Below are 16331 nucleotides of genomic sequence, written 5' to 3'. Positions count from 1 at the left end.
GGTGGGGGCTGCGTGTGAAACCCTCCACCATCACCCATTCCACTCCCTCCCCGACTGACCCTGCACTGTCTCCCCGCTGTTTCATTGTAGACTGAGGGCGGTGGCAGCGAGGCCCCTCCGTGTCCGGGCCCCCCCGCTGGGGAGGAGCTGGCCATCTCTGAGGCAGCGCCTGAAGCTGGCGCCCCTACTTCAGCCACTGGCCTCAGTGGCCACACCACCCTGTCAGTGGGTGGTGACCAAAGGGAGGCCCAGACCTTGGACAGCCAGATCCAGGAGACAAGTAAGTGGCTGGGCTCGGCCTAAGGGCCAGCCAGGGGCCCTGCCACTGGCCGCAAATTGAAACTCCTTTGTATTTTGACTAGAGTGTGGCCTAAATTTTAACAAAGTAACCTTTTATTTTCCAGGCATCTAATGATGACATTCTGGTCTCGTCTTCCGTCTCCCCTGTGTTCCCCCTCTTGTCTCCCCTGTTACCCTCTCCCTTCCTCCCTCCCTCCCGTGTCACTGCAGATTGAGACCTACAGGCTGACGTTCCGGGCAAATGCCAGGGCCCGCACCGACCATGGGGCTGACATTGTCTCCCGCCCCCCCCACTTCCCTGGCGGCCCCAGCTCAGGCTCCCGGGCCCTGGGCTCCCTCTCCCGGGCTGTCTACTAGACCTGTGAGCGCTCAGGCTCTGGGCAGCCCACTGGGCCTCCTTCCCTCCTGCCTCGCTTGCCCAGGGCAGCCACAGCCCCGCCCCACACCACCTTTCAGTCCCCGCCCCAGGCCCAGCTCCCTGCTTGCTCTTGTCCCTTCACTGCACCACAGCTGGAGGAGCTAGGGGACTGGGTGGGTGGGGCTAAGGTGGGGTCTAGGAGTAGGGAACAGGATTCCAACCTCCTTTGTTTGGTTTTTCTGGACCAAACCCAAAAGAAACTGGCATGCCTTCCCTCCTCCCTGAATCTACCTGGAGGGAAGAATGGAGGCGGATTCCAAGTGATGACTGGATGCTGACCCTGTCCCCTAGAGCCTGCTAAGCCACCGCCTCTCCGTTTGACCCCACAATGGCACCCAGGTGGTTTCGGGCCCCTCTTGCTGCCCTGCCCCAAGTTAGTCAGGGGTCAGTGCTGTCTGGCCCCACTGCTTACCGTACCTGCCTAGCTGCTATTATATTTTTCTTTTTCTCATTTTATCCTTTTATTTTCTAATAACCTATAAACTGGTGGAATAGTTTTGCAGGTTGAAGCCATGTCTAAATGAAAGTCCTCAGTAGGTGTTAAGGGAAACAGGGAGGGGAGATCCTTAAGCCTCCACCCAGGAGGGCGTCAGGCTTCGGGAGCTGCCCTTTGGGCAGCTTGGGCCCTGGAGATGGTGTCGGCAGGGAAGTGAGGTGCGGCGGCTGTGGCTGGTGAGCGGGTCAGGCACACTATGGGCTGGTCAGACTGTGGACCGGTGGTTTTGGCATTTTGTGTGTATGCTGCTTTTCATTTCTAACCAAGAGGCTGGTTTGGGCATCTCTGTCTGTCTCATTCCCTGGGATCTGGTGGTCAGCCTTGAGATACAAGGCCCGAGGCCTGAGAAACAGGAAAGGGCCATGGAAGTCTGAAATCCTCTGGCCTGTACCTGCAGCCCAGGATACTCAAGCCCTTGTGTCCAGGGGAGCCCGAGATGTCCAGAACTCATGTGGATAGTGGGGAATCAAGTCTGGAAATTTAAAAATAAAAGATATGAGACTGAGGCCACCCCGATTCCCATATAGCCTGACTGGAGAGGGGAGGGAGGAGAGGTGAGGCCAGCCTATGGATGGGGTCCCAGCTTGGCCCGGTCTTGGGAAGGCTGCAATGATGACAAACCCTGGGAATTGTATTGACACAAAGATTCTTATTGCACTTGTATTTTTTGTATTAAAGTTTGCATGGTTTCTAATAAAGGATTAAAACATAAGTTTGTAGTGAAATGGCCTGGGAGTTTCCAAGGACTTCTCCTCTGGAGAGGCATTTGCTGCAGTGCAGATTTGCCTCTGAGGAGGCTGCCTCAGACTCGGCCCCTCAGGCCCTCCTCCCACTTCTGCCCCTCTGCTCCTGGCATGCCTTGGAGCTGAAGGTAAGGGTCTTGATCCCCAAGTGCAGGGAGGGCAGCCCTGGGCCTGACGGATCCCCTCTGAGGTAGAGTTAACCTGGGGAGGTCTGATGCCGTATTCCCAGCTCCCCCAGCGCATACCAAGAAATTGCAGGGGCCTCGTGGGAAAAGTGCTGCCTGAAAGACTGTCTGCAGAATGCTTCAACCATGCCAGGGACATCAGGGCACCAGGGTTTTGTCTGCAGGAGTAAGAGGCAAGATGAAAACTGGGGTGATGGCCCTGCTTTGTGTTGATCCTGGGTCATGAGGATGCCGAGATGGACAGCAGGCTCCGAGTCCTTTCACTCCTTTGGCCAAGGGGGGGAGGGGGGAGGTAACCCAAGTGGGAAGCTCTCTAGGTGGGCAGCAGGCATGGTCAGTGTTCTTAGAGGTTGTCTGGTCACAGCTCCCTTGAAGGATCCCACAAAAGGCTGCCTGACAGGTGGGGACCAAAGGCCCCTATGTGATGTACTACTCTGCAGCCACTTGGGTGTGGGACATTTCTGTATTTGCCAACTTGCTTATGGGACGGCCATTACCAGTTGTGACTCTTGTAACACTTTAAGAGTAAATAAAGCTGCCTGATGTCCCATCACACAGGCCCCCGCGCTGCTTCTATATGCCTTGATTTGTCTCCACCTCTAACATCTGTTCCCTGCCGCCGCCCCTGCCCCCCAGGGACTGGTGTGCTGTGTGCACACTGTCTTGATGACCTAAGCACTCAGCCCTCTCAGCTGTGAACTCGTGGATATGGCCAAAGGAAAGTACCAGTGTGCTTGTGGCAAGGGCTGCCACACCACCCAAGGGTTTGGGTCTAAGTGGGCCTCAGTGGCCTGTGCAACTCTATTCCCCAATCTGCCTGGGGAGGGGCTGCTCACACTTGCTTTACAAAACCCACAAGAACAGCGACAGTTCTGACAGGCTCCCAGTGGGGTGGACACCTACCTATAGGAGCAGCTGTGTCAAAAGACTGGGCTGGCCCAGCCAGCTCCAGCGTGGACTATAGTCAACAGCCACAGATTAACGTGCACAGCTGAGCATCGACTGTAGCCAACAGCTGTGACATGACTTATAATTTTCCATTTATCAAAATAAAAAATTGTGAACGTTTAAAAATAACGTAATAAAAACACGTATGTGTTACCTATTCTGATTTACATACATTACAAGTTAAGCTGCCCGTAAAGTAAAACAAGCTTTCAGTGCTTTAAAGTTTTCCTCATCACACAAGAGCAAAACGGATTCGTCATCAATGCACAGCACACACTACCGTGCGGACTGTGAGTGCCGGCTGTGGGCAAGGTTTCCGGCCGGTGAGCGCCGTACCCAAGTGGTTAACAGCACTGGTGGGTCAAACCACCACTCTTGGGGTCGGAGGCTCTGACCCTCTTCCCCCACCGGTCTTGGGGCCACAGGCAGCCCTGTCCCCAACAATAAGCATCTCAGTCTCTCCCATCTATACCTTCCTTTTTCTTCCCCTTGGTTTGGGGAACTGTGGCCCAGAGTGCTGAGGCCCTGAGAGAGGAGCCCCTAGCGGATAGCAATGCTCACAAGGGATAAATAGAACTTTATTTTAAATAAACATTTGCACTCTGTACACAGCCCCAGCAGAAGCAGGGCTCAGTCATCAGCTGTCTTGCGCACGTCAAAGCTGCCACAGGGTCCTCTCAGCAGCTCGGCCAGCAGCGCCAGCAGCTGCCCGTGCTCCTGCTGCACGCTGAGGGGGAGTGCGGCCAGCTCGCTGCGCAGGCTCCGCTCCACCATGCGGCCCAGGGCCCGGCGCAGCTCCCTCAGCAGCCGCACTGTGCGTGAGTCGCCCTCCAGCCGCAGCAGGTCACTGTCACTCAGGGAGATGGTGGCCCGGCGCCCGTCATCTGGGGGAACAGAAAACACGGTGAGGAGTCTAGGTGAGGCACCCTAAGGAATGAGACTCAGCAGTGGGGGTAGAAGGCCCGCAGGTACCCACCACGGATGTGCACGTCCCCGTCGGTCAGGAGCAGCACAGCTAGCGGGTGCACCTGGGAGGAATCCCGGACGAAGACGCTGCCATTGGACTTGACTGCCATGAAATACGTCAGCCATCGGCTCCGTAACCGTGTGGCCTCCCTAGGGAACACAGGGCTGAGTGAGGCCACCCTTCTGGCCCTTCCCAGCTACCCCATCCAGTCCTGGCTGCCCCCCACCTGTTAATGGTCGACTTGTGCAGCAAGATGTTGCCTGATTTGGTCCTGTACGTGACACTGTTGGGCTTGAACTTCCCCTGCCGGGTGACCTTGCCTTGCCTCACCTGCAGGAATGGAGAAAAACATGAGTGCAGCTGAGCAAGGAGGTGGGGAAAGGGAAGGAGGCTGGGACCTGGTCAACTCCCACTCCCTCCTAGAGGCAACACCTGGATGAGGTTAGGGTAGAGACCGGCCATCAGCACACCCTTCACCAGCTCCTCCTCTTCGCTGTACTCGTTGCACTGGGCAGAGGCCAGAGTGCAGTCTGAGGGCTTCCCCACCAGGAAAGCCTCATAAATGTTCTCAGAGAACTGCTTGATGAGTCCTGGGAAGGCAAAGTGCACAGTAAACCTGGGCCCCTGGCACAAGGCTGTCAGGGTGACAGGCAAGAAGGGAGTAAGGGGCTCAGGAGGAGACCAGATGTGGGCGGCGGCTGACCGTGGATGAAGCGCAGGCTGGGCGCATACAGCAGGTTTTCTTCTAGGTAGTTCTCCCGGGAGCTGCGGTCCTGCCAACGCAGCACCTCCTCCCAGCCAGCTACAGCCCGCACGAAGGCCAGGTGGTCACTGCCACTGTCGTGGCTCAACAGTGCCTTCACCTGGGAAAAGAAGGTACCTAGGTTACATGGGAGGGTCCAGATGAGGCCCCTTAGGACAGTAGATGGTGGAGGGTCTGAAGGAAGAGCCAGAGGGCTACAGGAAGGGACTGGGTCTGACCTTGTCCACCTCCGCCCGGTTCTGCAAGCTGCTGCTGAAGGGGTCCCGGGTGAGGCAGGAAACAACAACCAGCAGTGGGTGCAGGCAACGGAAGATGGCAGCCAACACTATGGCCTTGGCCAGCCGGGGGTCGGTGGAGATGTGGGCCAGGCGCTGCCCAAGAGTGGTCAGGTACTCTCGCTGGTCCAGTACCCCTGCAACAGCTCGGCTGTCAGCCCCAACCTTGAGAGCCACTCCCCTGCCCAGCCCAGCCCAGACCAGCCTGGCCCCCACTCACCGATCTCCTGGAGCAAGATCACAGCCTCGTCTACGGCCTTGATGTTTGGACTGTCCACAGCCTTGGACAGGAACTCCACTGCCTACCAGAACAAGCCAGAGCCCACCATGAGCCTGCTTCCCAACAGCCTGTTCCCTAGGCCTGCCCCTGCCCTGCCCTGCCGCACCGTCTTCTCAGGCATGTGGATTTTGGCTTGCAGCACCAGGTTCTCAAGGGGCGTGCGCAGGATCTCTGGCACTTGGAAAGGGACCATTTTCTCCAGCCGGCTTCGTGGGAATAAGTGATAGGCAAAGCCTGACTGGCAGCGGCCCGCCCGGCCCCGGCGCTGGATCACATTTGCTCTTGACACCCACACAGTCTCCAGGCAGGACACCTGGGGGAGAGGACAGGTGAGCAGCAACAGACGTCACAGGCCTTCCTCAATGCTTCCCCACATCTCAAATAACCCTTCACCAGCCACCAGCCCCCCCAACACCAAAACAGGGACACTGAGACCCTACAAGAGGCCTTCTCAGGACACACAAAGCAGGTCTAAGGCAGATCTAGGCTGGGCCACCTTGGTCTTCAGATCGTAGCGTTCCTCCTTGTGCAGACCGCTGTCCACTACATGTACAATGTCATTGACCGTGATGGAGGTCTCAGCAATGTTGGTGGCCAAGACAATCTTGCGCACCCCAAGTGGAGGCTGCTGGAATATGGCCTTCTGGTCCATCATGGGGATGTTGGAGTGCACTGGTGGGCAGCAAGACACACTGGTTACATGCGCTACTTCCACCAAAACCACTCCCGGGGATGAAGACAGGGCAAGAATTTTGACCCTACTTCGCTGAAACTGAGGCCCAGATCAATAACATATCCAGGCCGGGCGCGGTGGCTCACGCCTGTAATCCTAGCTCTCTGGGAGGCCGAGGCGGGCGGATTGCTCGAGGTCAGGAGTTCGAAACCAGCCTGAGCAAGAGCGAGACCCAGGCTCTACTATAAATAGAAAGAAATTAATTGACCAACTAATATATATAGAAAAAATTATCTGGGCATGGTGGCGCATGCCTGTAGTCCCAGCTACTCGGGAGACTGAGGCAGGAGGATTGCTTGAGCCCAGGAGTTTGAGGTTGCTGTGAGCTAGGCTGACGCCATGGCACTCACTCTAGCCTGGGCAACAAAGTGAGACTCTGTCTCAAAAAAAAAAAAAACATATCCAGTGAAAAGTAGCGCAGCTTGGTCAAAAACTGGGGCCCCTTGAGTCCCAGTGGGGTCAGTCCCCAGGACAGAGGACAAGACTCATTTCAGGGGCTGCATCGTTCCTTATACCCAGGCTCTCACCTGGCAGGATGAGGTACTTGCTCTCGTGCATGCCCAGGGCCTCCTGGAGGCGTTGCTGCACTCCTTTGATCTCCTGCCAACCAGGCAGGAAGCACAGGATCCCACCTGTAAAGGGGCCTGCAGGTGTTAGCGGCTGCTCCTGCACACGGGGGTTGGGGTGGGCACAGGGCAGAGGGAAGCACCCACCTGGTTCCCCATGGGCATCGATGTGCAGAACCAGATCAGTCACGAGGTCCAAATCCAGTGCACATTCATCCTCAGACTGGGGTGGGGGAAGAGAGGCCACAGTCACAGCACAGGGTAAGAGGTCGTGCATAGGACACAGCCACCGTGACTCAGTGAGATGGAGCCACTTGACATGTCAGCTCCAATCCTCACATACTTGCCACACAGGCGTGATTATTCCCCCGTTTCTATCAAGGAAACTGAGGCCACAAAGCCACAGGGACAGGGAGGAGGGGAATCCACAGAGGACAGGCCAGAGCCCTGGGTGGAATGGGGTGGGAGCATCCCTCACCTCATGGTGCCGGTGCCGGTGTGGGTATTGGTGCTTGCCCAGCTTGGCCAGGATATCCTCCAGGTAGTGCTCCTTGACAGGGTACATGAAGCCAGGCACCTTGATGACAGGGCAGCCACCAAAGTAGCGGGAGAAGCGCTCATTATCCCCCGTGGCACTCATGAGCACCAGCCGCAGGGCTGGGTTGAGCCGCTGCAGGCCCTTGAGCAGAATCAGCAGGAAGTCTGTGTTCACGTCCCGCTCGTGTACCTCGTCCACGATGACGTGGCTCACGCCCTCCAGGCTGGGGTTGCTCTGCAGCTTCCGCAGCAGGATGCCCACAGTGCAGAAAAGCAGGGCCCCGCCTCGGGCTGGGGGCTTGCTTTCCAACCGCACCTGGAAGCCCACGTTCCGGCGCAGGGAAGGGCCCAGTTCATGGCTGACCCGCTGTGCCACAGACACAGCCGAGATGCGGCGAGGTTGGGTGATGATCACATTGCAGCGGGCACCGCGGCCCTCGGTCACATAGCGCTCCAGGAGCAACTGGGGGATGCGTGTGGTCTTCCCACAGCCTGTGTCCCCAGAGATGACCACCACCGGGTGCTGCTCAATGGCACTGAGAATGGTGTCCCGATGTGGGTCCACAGGTAGCTGAGGAACCTCCTGCCAGACTGGCCCTCGCCGCCGCCACAGCTCTAATAGGCTCTGGCTCAGACGCACCTCCTCTGCTTCTGACAGGGGCATGTAGGGCTTGCCTGTGATAGGGTCACTCAGGGGCCCTGAGTCCTTGCCCAAGGGCAAGATGTCATCACTTTGCAGCCGGAGCTCTGGGGAGGTCCATGAACCTTCGATGGGGTACTGGGGGGCAGGGAGGCAAGCAATACAGTGAAAGAGAAATACCATTTTCCTCATTCACATACAACCAGCCCCTCCACAGGATTCACCTGGGTCAGATGTTATAGCCCAACCTGCTGGGCAGAGGACTCAGTCCGTGACTGCCCGGGGACCCTCGTGTGCAAGACTGGGCTGCTCAGGGCAGGGGATCCCAGGCTCTATCCTCAGTAGGGGAAATGGGGAGTTACTACTGCCTGTCGCAGGTGGAAGCCATCAGTCTAGAGAAGATGGAGACAGACTATGGGGTTTGGGGGGCAGGGAAAGATGTTGGCGGGGCCCTCTTACATGATTCAAGAAGGTCTCTATCTTGCGGAGGATGGGCTCGGGCACCTGGATGGTACACGGTCGGCGCTGGGTCTCACCCAGCTCTCGCAAGGAGGCCAGGTTATACATGGCGTGGGTGAGCGGCTCATTATTCCTGTCCACCAGGCCCAGGCTCTGCAGAGGGGACATGTATAGCTCGGTCTATGCTCTGTCTCCCCAGGAACTGGCCTGGACAGGCTCAGGAGCTCCAAGAAAGAACTTGTGCAGAGCAGACTCTTTTTTCTAAGAGATTCTGGTTTTTGGCGGACAAGGTGAAGGAAGGAATAATTGGGAACTGGGAAAATGTAAATGTTGACAAAACAACAATTTTTAAAAGTGAACTCGTTAAAATTAATTCAAGGCTGGGCACGGTGGCTCACACCTGTAATCCTAGCACTCTGGGAGGCCGAGGCGGGTGGATTGCTCAAGGTCAGGAGTTCAAAACCAGCCTGAGCAAGAGCGAGACCCCGTCACTACTATAAATAGAAAGAAATTAATTGGACAACTAATATATATAGAAAAAACTAGCCGGGCATAGTGGCACATGCCTGTAGTCCCAGCTGCTCAGGAGGCTGAGGCAGTAGGATTGCTTGAGCTCAAGAGTGTGAGGTTGCTGTGAGCTAGGCTGATACCACGGCACTCACTCTAGCCTGGGCAACAAAGCAAGACTGTCTCAAAAAAAAAAAAAAATTAATTCAAGAAAAGCTAAATCTGATGTGTCAGAGCAGAAGAGCTCTAACAGGGGCAGTGCCCCTTATGGGGAACCTCAGCCTGTACAGCTGGAGCCCCCGACAATACCCGACAGGCCAATCTCACCTGCACGAATTCCCAGCGTGTGCCTGAGACCAGCTCGGCCAGGCCCTCAGTGACACGAGCACACACCACACAGACTGACTCCTCTGCCTCTGCTGCCTCACCAAAGCCTCCCAGCTCTGATCCTCCAGGTCCCCTGCCACCCCACCTCCTGGTCTCTGCATGGCACCTGTCCTATCTGTGACCTCATCATATAAAGATGGACATCGAATTTCCTGTAAATGTCTATTAATGCAACTTGATAAAACAAGCCACTGCAATGAAAACACTATCTTCTCTATGTGCCTAAGCTACCTCACCAGAGATAAAACAAGGTATTCCACAACCTCAGGCAAATGAGTAAAACCATAGTCATTTTTTTCTATAGTCTTGTGTCACCTGTAATGACTGGACCCTGTTCACCCACCAAAGGCCAGATCAACACTCCTTCCTTAAAGAAGCCTCTCCTCAAAAAAGAACCAATCCCCTTCCTCTGGATTTGCTGGCCCCATGAGCTGGAAGGACGTCAAGGAAAGGAGAGGGAACTAGTCCCTGTACCACGGGAGGTGCCAACACAGCCTCCCAGCTGCGGGAACAGACTCTGCCCACCAACCCCCAGGACTTCGTAGGTTTTCCCCGGCAGCCTCCCTGACATGTGCCATCCAGCTTCTCTCAACACTGCTGCCAACTGGAAGCCGGCCTGGCCTCTACCACACTAAGATGCTTCTGATCATTGGTGCTTGTACATTAAGCTAAAATTCAGAACTCAAAGTTCTACCTATCAGTTCTACTTCTGCCCTCCTGGGCCACAGGTACTGTTATCCATTCATTCCCTCTTCTCTCTCACCACTTGCCTGTCCTCCCTTCCTCTTTTTTCTCCAGGTTCTTGTCACCTCTCACCAAAAGCTGTATCTAAAATGTGGTTCCCTTGGGCCAGGCACTGTGGCTCACCCCTGGAATCCTAGCACTCTGGGAGGTCAAGGTGAGAGGATCTCTTGAGCTCAAGAGTCCGAGACCTGCCTGAGCAAGAGCATGACCCCAACTCTACTAGAAACAGAAAAATTAGCTGGGCGTCATGGCAAGCGCCTGTAGTCCCAGCTACTGGAGAGGCTGAAGCAGGAGGATCGCTTAAGCCTAGGAGTTTGAGGTTACAGTGAGCTATGATGACGCCACTGGCACTCTACCCAGAGAGACAGAGCGAGACTGTCTCAAAAAATTAAAATAAAATGTGGTTCCCAGGCCGGGCGCTGTGGCTCACGCCTGTAATCCTAGCTCTTGGGAGGCCAAGGCGGGCGGATTGCTCAAGGTCAGGAGTTCAAAACCAGCCTGAGCAAGAGCGAGACCCCGTCTCTACTATAAATAGAAAGAAATTAATTGGCCAACTGATATATATACAAAAAAATTAGCCGGGCATGGTGGCGCATGCCTGTAGTCCCAGCTACCCGGGAGGCTGAGGCAGAAGGATCACTCGAGCCCAGGAGTTTGAGGTTGCTGTGAGCTAGGCTGACGCCACGGCACTCACTCTAGCCTGGGCAACAAAGCGAGACTCTGTCTCAAAAAAAAAAAAAAAAAAAAATGTGGTTCCCAGAGCCAAATGTATCAAAGGGACACCTGACCACTCAGAGTAAAGTAGGGCCTATTTCTGTCTATTCTGCACACAAAACCCCTATGACCTGGGTTCAAACTACCACCTTTCTCAGGCAGTCAGGCACAATGCTAAGCCCCACTACTGTGGCATCAGCTAACTCCACAGTCTCTTCAAGCAAACTGCCAGCTGTAAACCAATATTGCCTTCACTTTGATGTTGAATGCTTCCTCAGTCTTCGTCCCAGATACAAGCCATGTTACTCCTTTTGGCCACAAAGCCCAAGCTATCAGAATCTTTCTGGACACCAGGTCCGCCTCTCAACACAGGCACCACCCCTCCTAGCTTGATACCATTCAGAATGACAAGCAAGTCTCCTGGCTTGACCCAGGTTCTGGCCAACACTTTGAGAAGGCTGGGCTCACAGGCAAAGCACCTGCACAGGGGCTCTGGAGAATTCATGGCAACAGTAGCCACAGAGCCTACAAAGAAGGCTTGGACGCCAGAAAATTTTGCCCAGGCTAAAGGCCTGATGTGGTAGGTTCCTAGAAAAGTGGGCCAATTTGCCACAGGTAGAGGGGAGCTCCAAGACATCCTCATGCATCACACCAGGGAACCCCCAGACTCACCTTCAGTTTCTTGCAGGCTAAGGCTGCCGCCTTATTCTCAGCTTCTGCTTTGCGGCGCCCTTTGGCCACAAAGGTCATAGGACAGGGCCAGAGCAGAGTGAGTGTAGACAGCTTGGTTTTGGTGCCCACCGTGTGGAATTGCATGAGGTTCTATGTGGAAGGCAAGACAGATGGTTACGAAAAGGCAGGGAATGAAAAGAGACTTGTGGCATTTTCAGAATGCCAAGGAATCCAGAGATGGAATCAACTGCCATCTTCCCAGTGCCAAGCATAAGCCACACTAGAAGTGCTGCTCTACAGCCAGAAGCAGGCCCCATAGGGCTGGGCACTCTAGTCTGAGTGTGCGTGTCCTGCTGTACCTTGGCTTCCACAGCAAACAATGGTGTCTGGGCTATGCCACTACCTGCCCTATTTCCCTGTCCTCTCAGCACCTTCACTGCAGCTATGAGTTGAAGCCGTCAGCATAAGCTAAAACCAGGCATATCCTGGGGGAGCAAAAGTGCCTTGCACCTGGACAGAGCTCTGTGTTAATTAACCAAAGCCCCTTAGCCTGGCAGCAACAAAGAAATTCATACCTCAGCAAGACAGCCACCCACACCTCGAACCTCCTCCCCACTGACAATCCACCACCCTGAAAAGACACGAGTCTTCCACTCCTGCAGTCCCCAGCCCACTCCCTGTGCTGCTATGGCGTGACTCCTGTGCTGTTCTCTACTGCTTCACCATCTAGGAACCCGGAGCTCCTCCAGCTACCCTAGATGTGGGCTGGGTAAACAAGCCCCCTCTATTCTCCCAGGTCTCTGTCTTTGGGGAACACCAGACATGACTAAGCAAGCTCCCCACCTACACACTTCTAGAAGACCCAACTCACCTTAGCTGTGGAGGATGACGTCGCAATCTGAATCACCTTGGCCAGAAGGTTCTTGGGAAGTGGAAACTGGGTCAGAGCCCTAATAGCACTGTCATCATCTGTCATTTCAAAGGAACCCCCCCTGAGAGGACCAAAAGTTCAGGTGAAAAAGTTGTCTTTCTTCCCAGGCCAATTAATTTCCCTTGAAGATGTGAGTCACAGGGGCTAGGTCACTGCAATCAGGAGGCATGAGACACATGGGAAACTGGGCACCTTTGCTCAGCCTGTGATCCTCTTGCAGACACTGCCTAATGCTCCCTCAGTTCCCCCACATGGATAAAAGAGCAGAAGGAAGGGGTTCTATGCTGCTGTTTTGCAAAAGCCTAGCCACATAGTACAAGACCATAGCTGGCCATCGCCCAAGAATGGGCAGACACATCAATGAGTGATGGGACACGCAAGCTGAAATGTGGGGCAGGTGCCCTCCCATCTCACAGAAGGCTGGCAGGGGACATCTACACATCCCCACATCAAGATGCAGCCAGCCTCCTGCATCCTCCAGCCCCTCGCTGTACCTTGAGTCCCTGAGTTGGGTATGGGAGTCCTGCTGGGTCATGGACAGGAAGTCGGTAACATCTATGGTCCCCTCTTCTAGCTCTTCCTCTTCATCTTCGTCTTCCTCTCGGCCCAAAGAACGGGATAGGCTCCCAGGTCCCCCTGGCCGAATGCTCTCGGGATTCAGCTGCCGCCAGGAAGTAGGGGGCATTGTGGGTTCCGGGCGCCACCAGCTGTCAGCCGGAGAGCCAAAGCGATCAGCTAGCACTCGGTACTTGGCTGCATCAAACAGCTCGTTCCGGGGACCCAGCAGACCCCAGCCCTGGCAGGGGAGAAGGAATGTTATAAGGATCCATACCATCTTCACACCTCAGTCTACCTAGACCATGTCCAGCTACACCATAAGTCATTTGTGTCATAGAGACATACTTTTTCATCTGTCTACCCACTTCAAGCCCTAATCCAGAACCGGGCATAGAACACTTAAAAATGCCTAGCTCTAGCCAGGCATGGTGCTTTACACCTATAATCCCAGCACTTTGGGAGGCTGAGGCAGGAAGATCTCTTGAGGCCAGGAGTTTAAGACCAGCCTGGGCAACATAGTGAGACCCCCATCTCTACCAAAAAAAAAAAAATTAGCCAGGAGTGGTGTGGCACACGCCTGTAGTCCCAGCTCCTCAGAGGCTGAGGCAGGAAGATCACTTGAGCCAGTAGTCTGAGGCTGCAGTAAACAGTGAATGATGCTACTGTACTCCAGCCCAGGTGACAAAGCAAGACACTGTCTCAAAGAGAAAAAATACCTAACTTTGAAAGATGAAAATGATAAGGTAAATTCTTTTACCTACTTAGAAAAAAAAATCCCATATAGCAACAAGTGAGCAGAAGATACATTCGCATAGTGATCTAGGAAGCTTCAGTAAACATAGCAATTAGAAAATATGTAGCGCATACCATAAGACAGATGTAACTTTTAATGTAAAAATCCTATACTGAGAATACATTCTACAGAAATAATTTGAAATGTTAAAGCAATTTATACAAAAATATTATTTCAAGTGTTTTACAGCTTCATTCTTTTCTACAGAAAATATCAACTAAAACATTTCCTCAGTCTCTGAGCATGTACAAAGCAACATGCTTGGCCACCTGAGCATCATCAGGATAGACAAAACCTGGTCCCTGCCCTTAAGAAGCTCAGAATCTAAGAGGCAGAATGGAAATGCAGATGACCAGGGTCTAAGGAACAAAGACATAAGTGAGAAGCAGAAGAACAGGGAGCAGACTACAAATAAAGCACGGGTTTAAGAAGTTACACCTGGCAGTGGTAAAGGTGACAAAGCCTGAGGGACAGCAAGAAAACAGAATTGTCGGCGGGAGCGGTGGCTCACGCCTGTAATCCTAGCACTCTGGGAGGCCGAGGCGGGCGGATTGCTCGAGGTCAGGAGTTCGAAACCAGCCTGAGCAAGAGCAAGACCCCGTCTCTACTATAAATAGAAAGAAATTAATTGGCCAACTAATACATATATAGAAAAAATTAGCCGAGCATGGTGGCGCATGCCTGGAGTCCCAGCTACTCGGGAGGCTGAGGCAGCAGGATTGCTTGAGCCCAGGAGTTTGAGGTTGCTGTGGGCTAGGCTGACACCATGGCACTCACTCTAGCCTGGGCAACAAAGCGAGACTCTGTCTTAAAAAAAAAAAGAAAAAGAAAACGGAATTGTTGAATGGATTTCTAACATTAGGGCCATGTGACAGTGGACAGGAGGAGCCATAGGCCAGGAACCTCTCTACAGTGAGGTTTTGGTCCAATCAGACTCGTGACAAGCTGAGGAGTGACCACAGCCTTCCCAAGATTCTTTGCTTAGGCTTCTGAAATAATTATATGTAATTTTAAAAAATTCTATTCACAACAGCAACAAAATCCATAACCTACCTAAGATGAACTTAAGAAAGGTACAGACTCGTATTTTTTTTTAAAGTACAAAACTTGGCAAAAGGATATAAATCCAGGGAGACCTGTGTTCTGGATGATAGAGCATTTACGTGTGTGGAAGCAAAAGCCTCTCTAAATTAACCCATAATTTGAACATAATTCCAATCAAAGTCTAGATAGGCTTTTTAGGCATTTGACAAAATTGATTCTAAAGTTCATCGAGAAAAACAAATGCGTTAAGAACAGAAGGATTCTGCGACGTAACAGAAGAGGGCAGCAGCGTGCCACACAGACTCTGGCAAGCACATGGGGTAGGGGCAGCACCGGTGCCATTCCAGGTCTCAGCTACCAGGCCTCTGCCTCACAGGTGTCACTTCTGACAAGGATGCATCTGGTTAGACAGAAAACCAATCCACGCCTCCCAGCCCTGGGGCGTCCCCAGCAGGTCAGCACAGTTCTCTCCCAGCCTTGGCAATCACTCTTTCCACCCTCATAGGCTCTCTGAAGGTCCCAGTGGCCCCTCCCCAGCTTTACATACAATGAATGCTAGTACTATTCTCCACAGCCCGCTGCTCTTCCAAAGCCCCCTTTACTGGCTCAGGTTTCTCCACTAACCCCTACTTCCTCCCTCCAGGCACTGTCTTTTCAATCTCTTTAATACCCCTTGAAGAAACCCCCTCCACTGCTGCTACTGGCATTTTCTTTTGTCTCCAGTCTTGCCCAATACTACTGCTCTCAATGAGTTTTCCTAAAGGCACACTTAGCAGTCTCAGTCTATCAATTACTACCAGACAGTAGCCCCAGCATCCACAGGATCAAATCAGATGTCCCACCTATGGCATCCAAGGCCCTGGTGTTCTGGCTTCTGCCTGTCTATACCATGGCCCAGCACACAGACCCATGCTCACACTTCTCACAGCTGCTCATATACGCCCCCTGGCTTCATGCCTCTGTGGCCTATGTCGAGAGTTTCTGCCCCATCCCTAGTCCCTGGAAAGGATCATTCTTCAAGAATAAACCTACTCTCTTCAGGAAGCTGAGGTGTGTTTATTTCCTTATGTAGACACCAGCCCTGTAGACTGTGGCTGCTCTTGGAGCACTCTGTTACCTCTTGCCAGTACCGCACAGTAAGCAAGCATGAGGGTAATACTTAACAAATGCATCTAGTTTGGGGAAAAGAGAAAAGCTAAAGAACTATGGATACAGATATTAAGGAGTAAACGGCTGAGTTCCAGAAAGAAGAACGCCTATCATTTCTGAAGGACAGCTTTGCAAAAAAACCCAACTCCTAGAACCATAATGAGTTATCATCTCATACCAATTAGGATAGCTATTATCAAAAAAATACAAAAAAATGTGAGTTCAGGTCCCACTTAAAAAAATAAAATAAAGAATAAAAATAAAAAAATAACAAGCATTACCAAGGATGTAGAGAAACTGGAACTCTTTTACATATTGGTAGAAAAGTAAAATAATACACCCATTGTGGAAAACAGTTTGGGTGGTTCCACAAAAAACAAATGTACAATTACTAAATGATCCAGCAATTCTACTTCTGGGCATTTTACCCAAAGGAATTGAAAGCAGGGTCTCAAAAGAGATATTTGTACACCCATATCCATAGCAGCATTATTCACAACAGCTAAAACATGGAAGCAACCC

The 16331-nt window shown here is 53.0% G+C and overlaps 2 protein-coding genes across 39 annotated transcripts in view; one reads left to right on the top strand and one right to left on the bottom strand.

Annotated features, from left to right (window-relative positions):
- MAP4 (microtubule associated protein 4) overlaps positions 1 to 1926 on the top strand; it is a 194608-nt gene extending 192682 nt beyond the window's left edge. For 27 of the 32 annotated variants that reach the window (XM_020280309.2, XM_012771115.3, XM_076007198.1 and 24 more), the window contains 2 exons: positions 91 to 280; positions 405 to 653. In XM_020280309.2, coding sequence (XP_020135898.2) covers positions 91 to 280; positions 405 to 412 — 198 coding nt within the window. In that variant the 3' untranslated portion in view covers positions 413 to 653. Of the gene's footprint in view, positions 1 to 90; positions 281 to 404 lie in introns of all 32 variants that reach the window. The other 5 variants (XM_076007224.1, XM_076007209.1, XM_076007201.1 and 2 more) reach the window with 2 other exon arrangements.
- A 1721-nt stretch (positions 1927 to 3647) lies between these two features.
- Positions 3648 to 16331, bottom strand: part of DHX30 (DExH-box helicase 30) — a 40356-nt gene continuing 27672 nt past the window's right edge. For all 7 annotated transcript variants that reach the window (XM_076007290.1, XM_076007284.1, XM_076007294.1 and 4 more), the window contains 16 exons: positions 12760 to 13061; positions 12206 to 12326; positions 11335 to 11484; positions 8311 to 8463; positions 7153 to 7989; positions 6822 to 6897; positions 6636 to 6740; positions 5872 to 6047; positions 5482 to 5688; positions 5316 to 5397; positions 5039 to 5232; positions 4761 to 4920; positions 4490 to 4647; positions 4284 to 4387; positions 4067 to 4206; positions 3648 to 3974 (listed from right to left, as the gene is read on the bottom strand). In XM_076007290.1, coding sequence (XP_075863405.1) covers positions 3721 to 3974; positions 4067 to 4206; positions 4284 to 4387; positions 4490 to 4647; positions 4761 to 4920; positions 5039 to 5232; positions 5316 to 5397; positions 5482 to 5688; positions 5872 to 6047; positions 6636 to 6740; positions 6822 to 6897; positions 7153 to 7989; positions 8311 to 8463; positions 11335 to 11484; positions 12206 to 12326; positions 12760 to 13061 — 3219 coding nt within the window. In that variant the 3' untranslated portion in view covers positions 3648 to 3720. The remainder of the gene's footprint in view (positions 3975 to 4066; positions 4207 to 4283; positions 4388 to 4489; positions 4648 to 4760; positions 4921 to 5038; positions 5233 to 5315; positions 5398 to 5481; positions 5689 to 5871; positions 6048 to 6635; positions 6741 to 6821; positions 6898 to 7152; positions 7990 to 8310; positions 8464 to 11334; positions 11485 to 12205; positions 12327 to 12759; positions 13062 to 16331) is intronic.

The sequence above is a fragment of the Microcebus murinus genome, chromosome 1 (genome assembly GCF_040939455.1).
Source record: "Microcebus murinus isolate Inina chromosome 1, M.murinus_Inina_mat1.0, whole genome shotgun sequence".
NCBI classification, from domain to species: domain Eukaryota; kingdom Metazoa; phylum Chordata; class Mammalia; order Primates; family Cheirogaleidae; genus Microcebus; species Microcebus murinus.
Note: the sequence above shows the minus strand (reverse complement) of the source record. Positions and strands in the feature narration are given on the sequence as shown.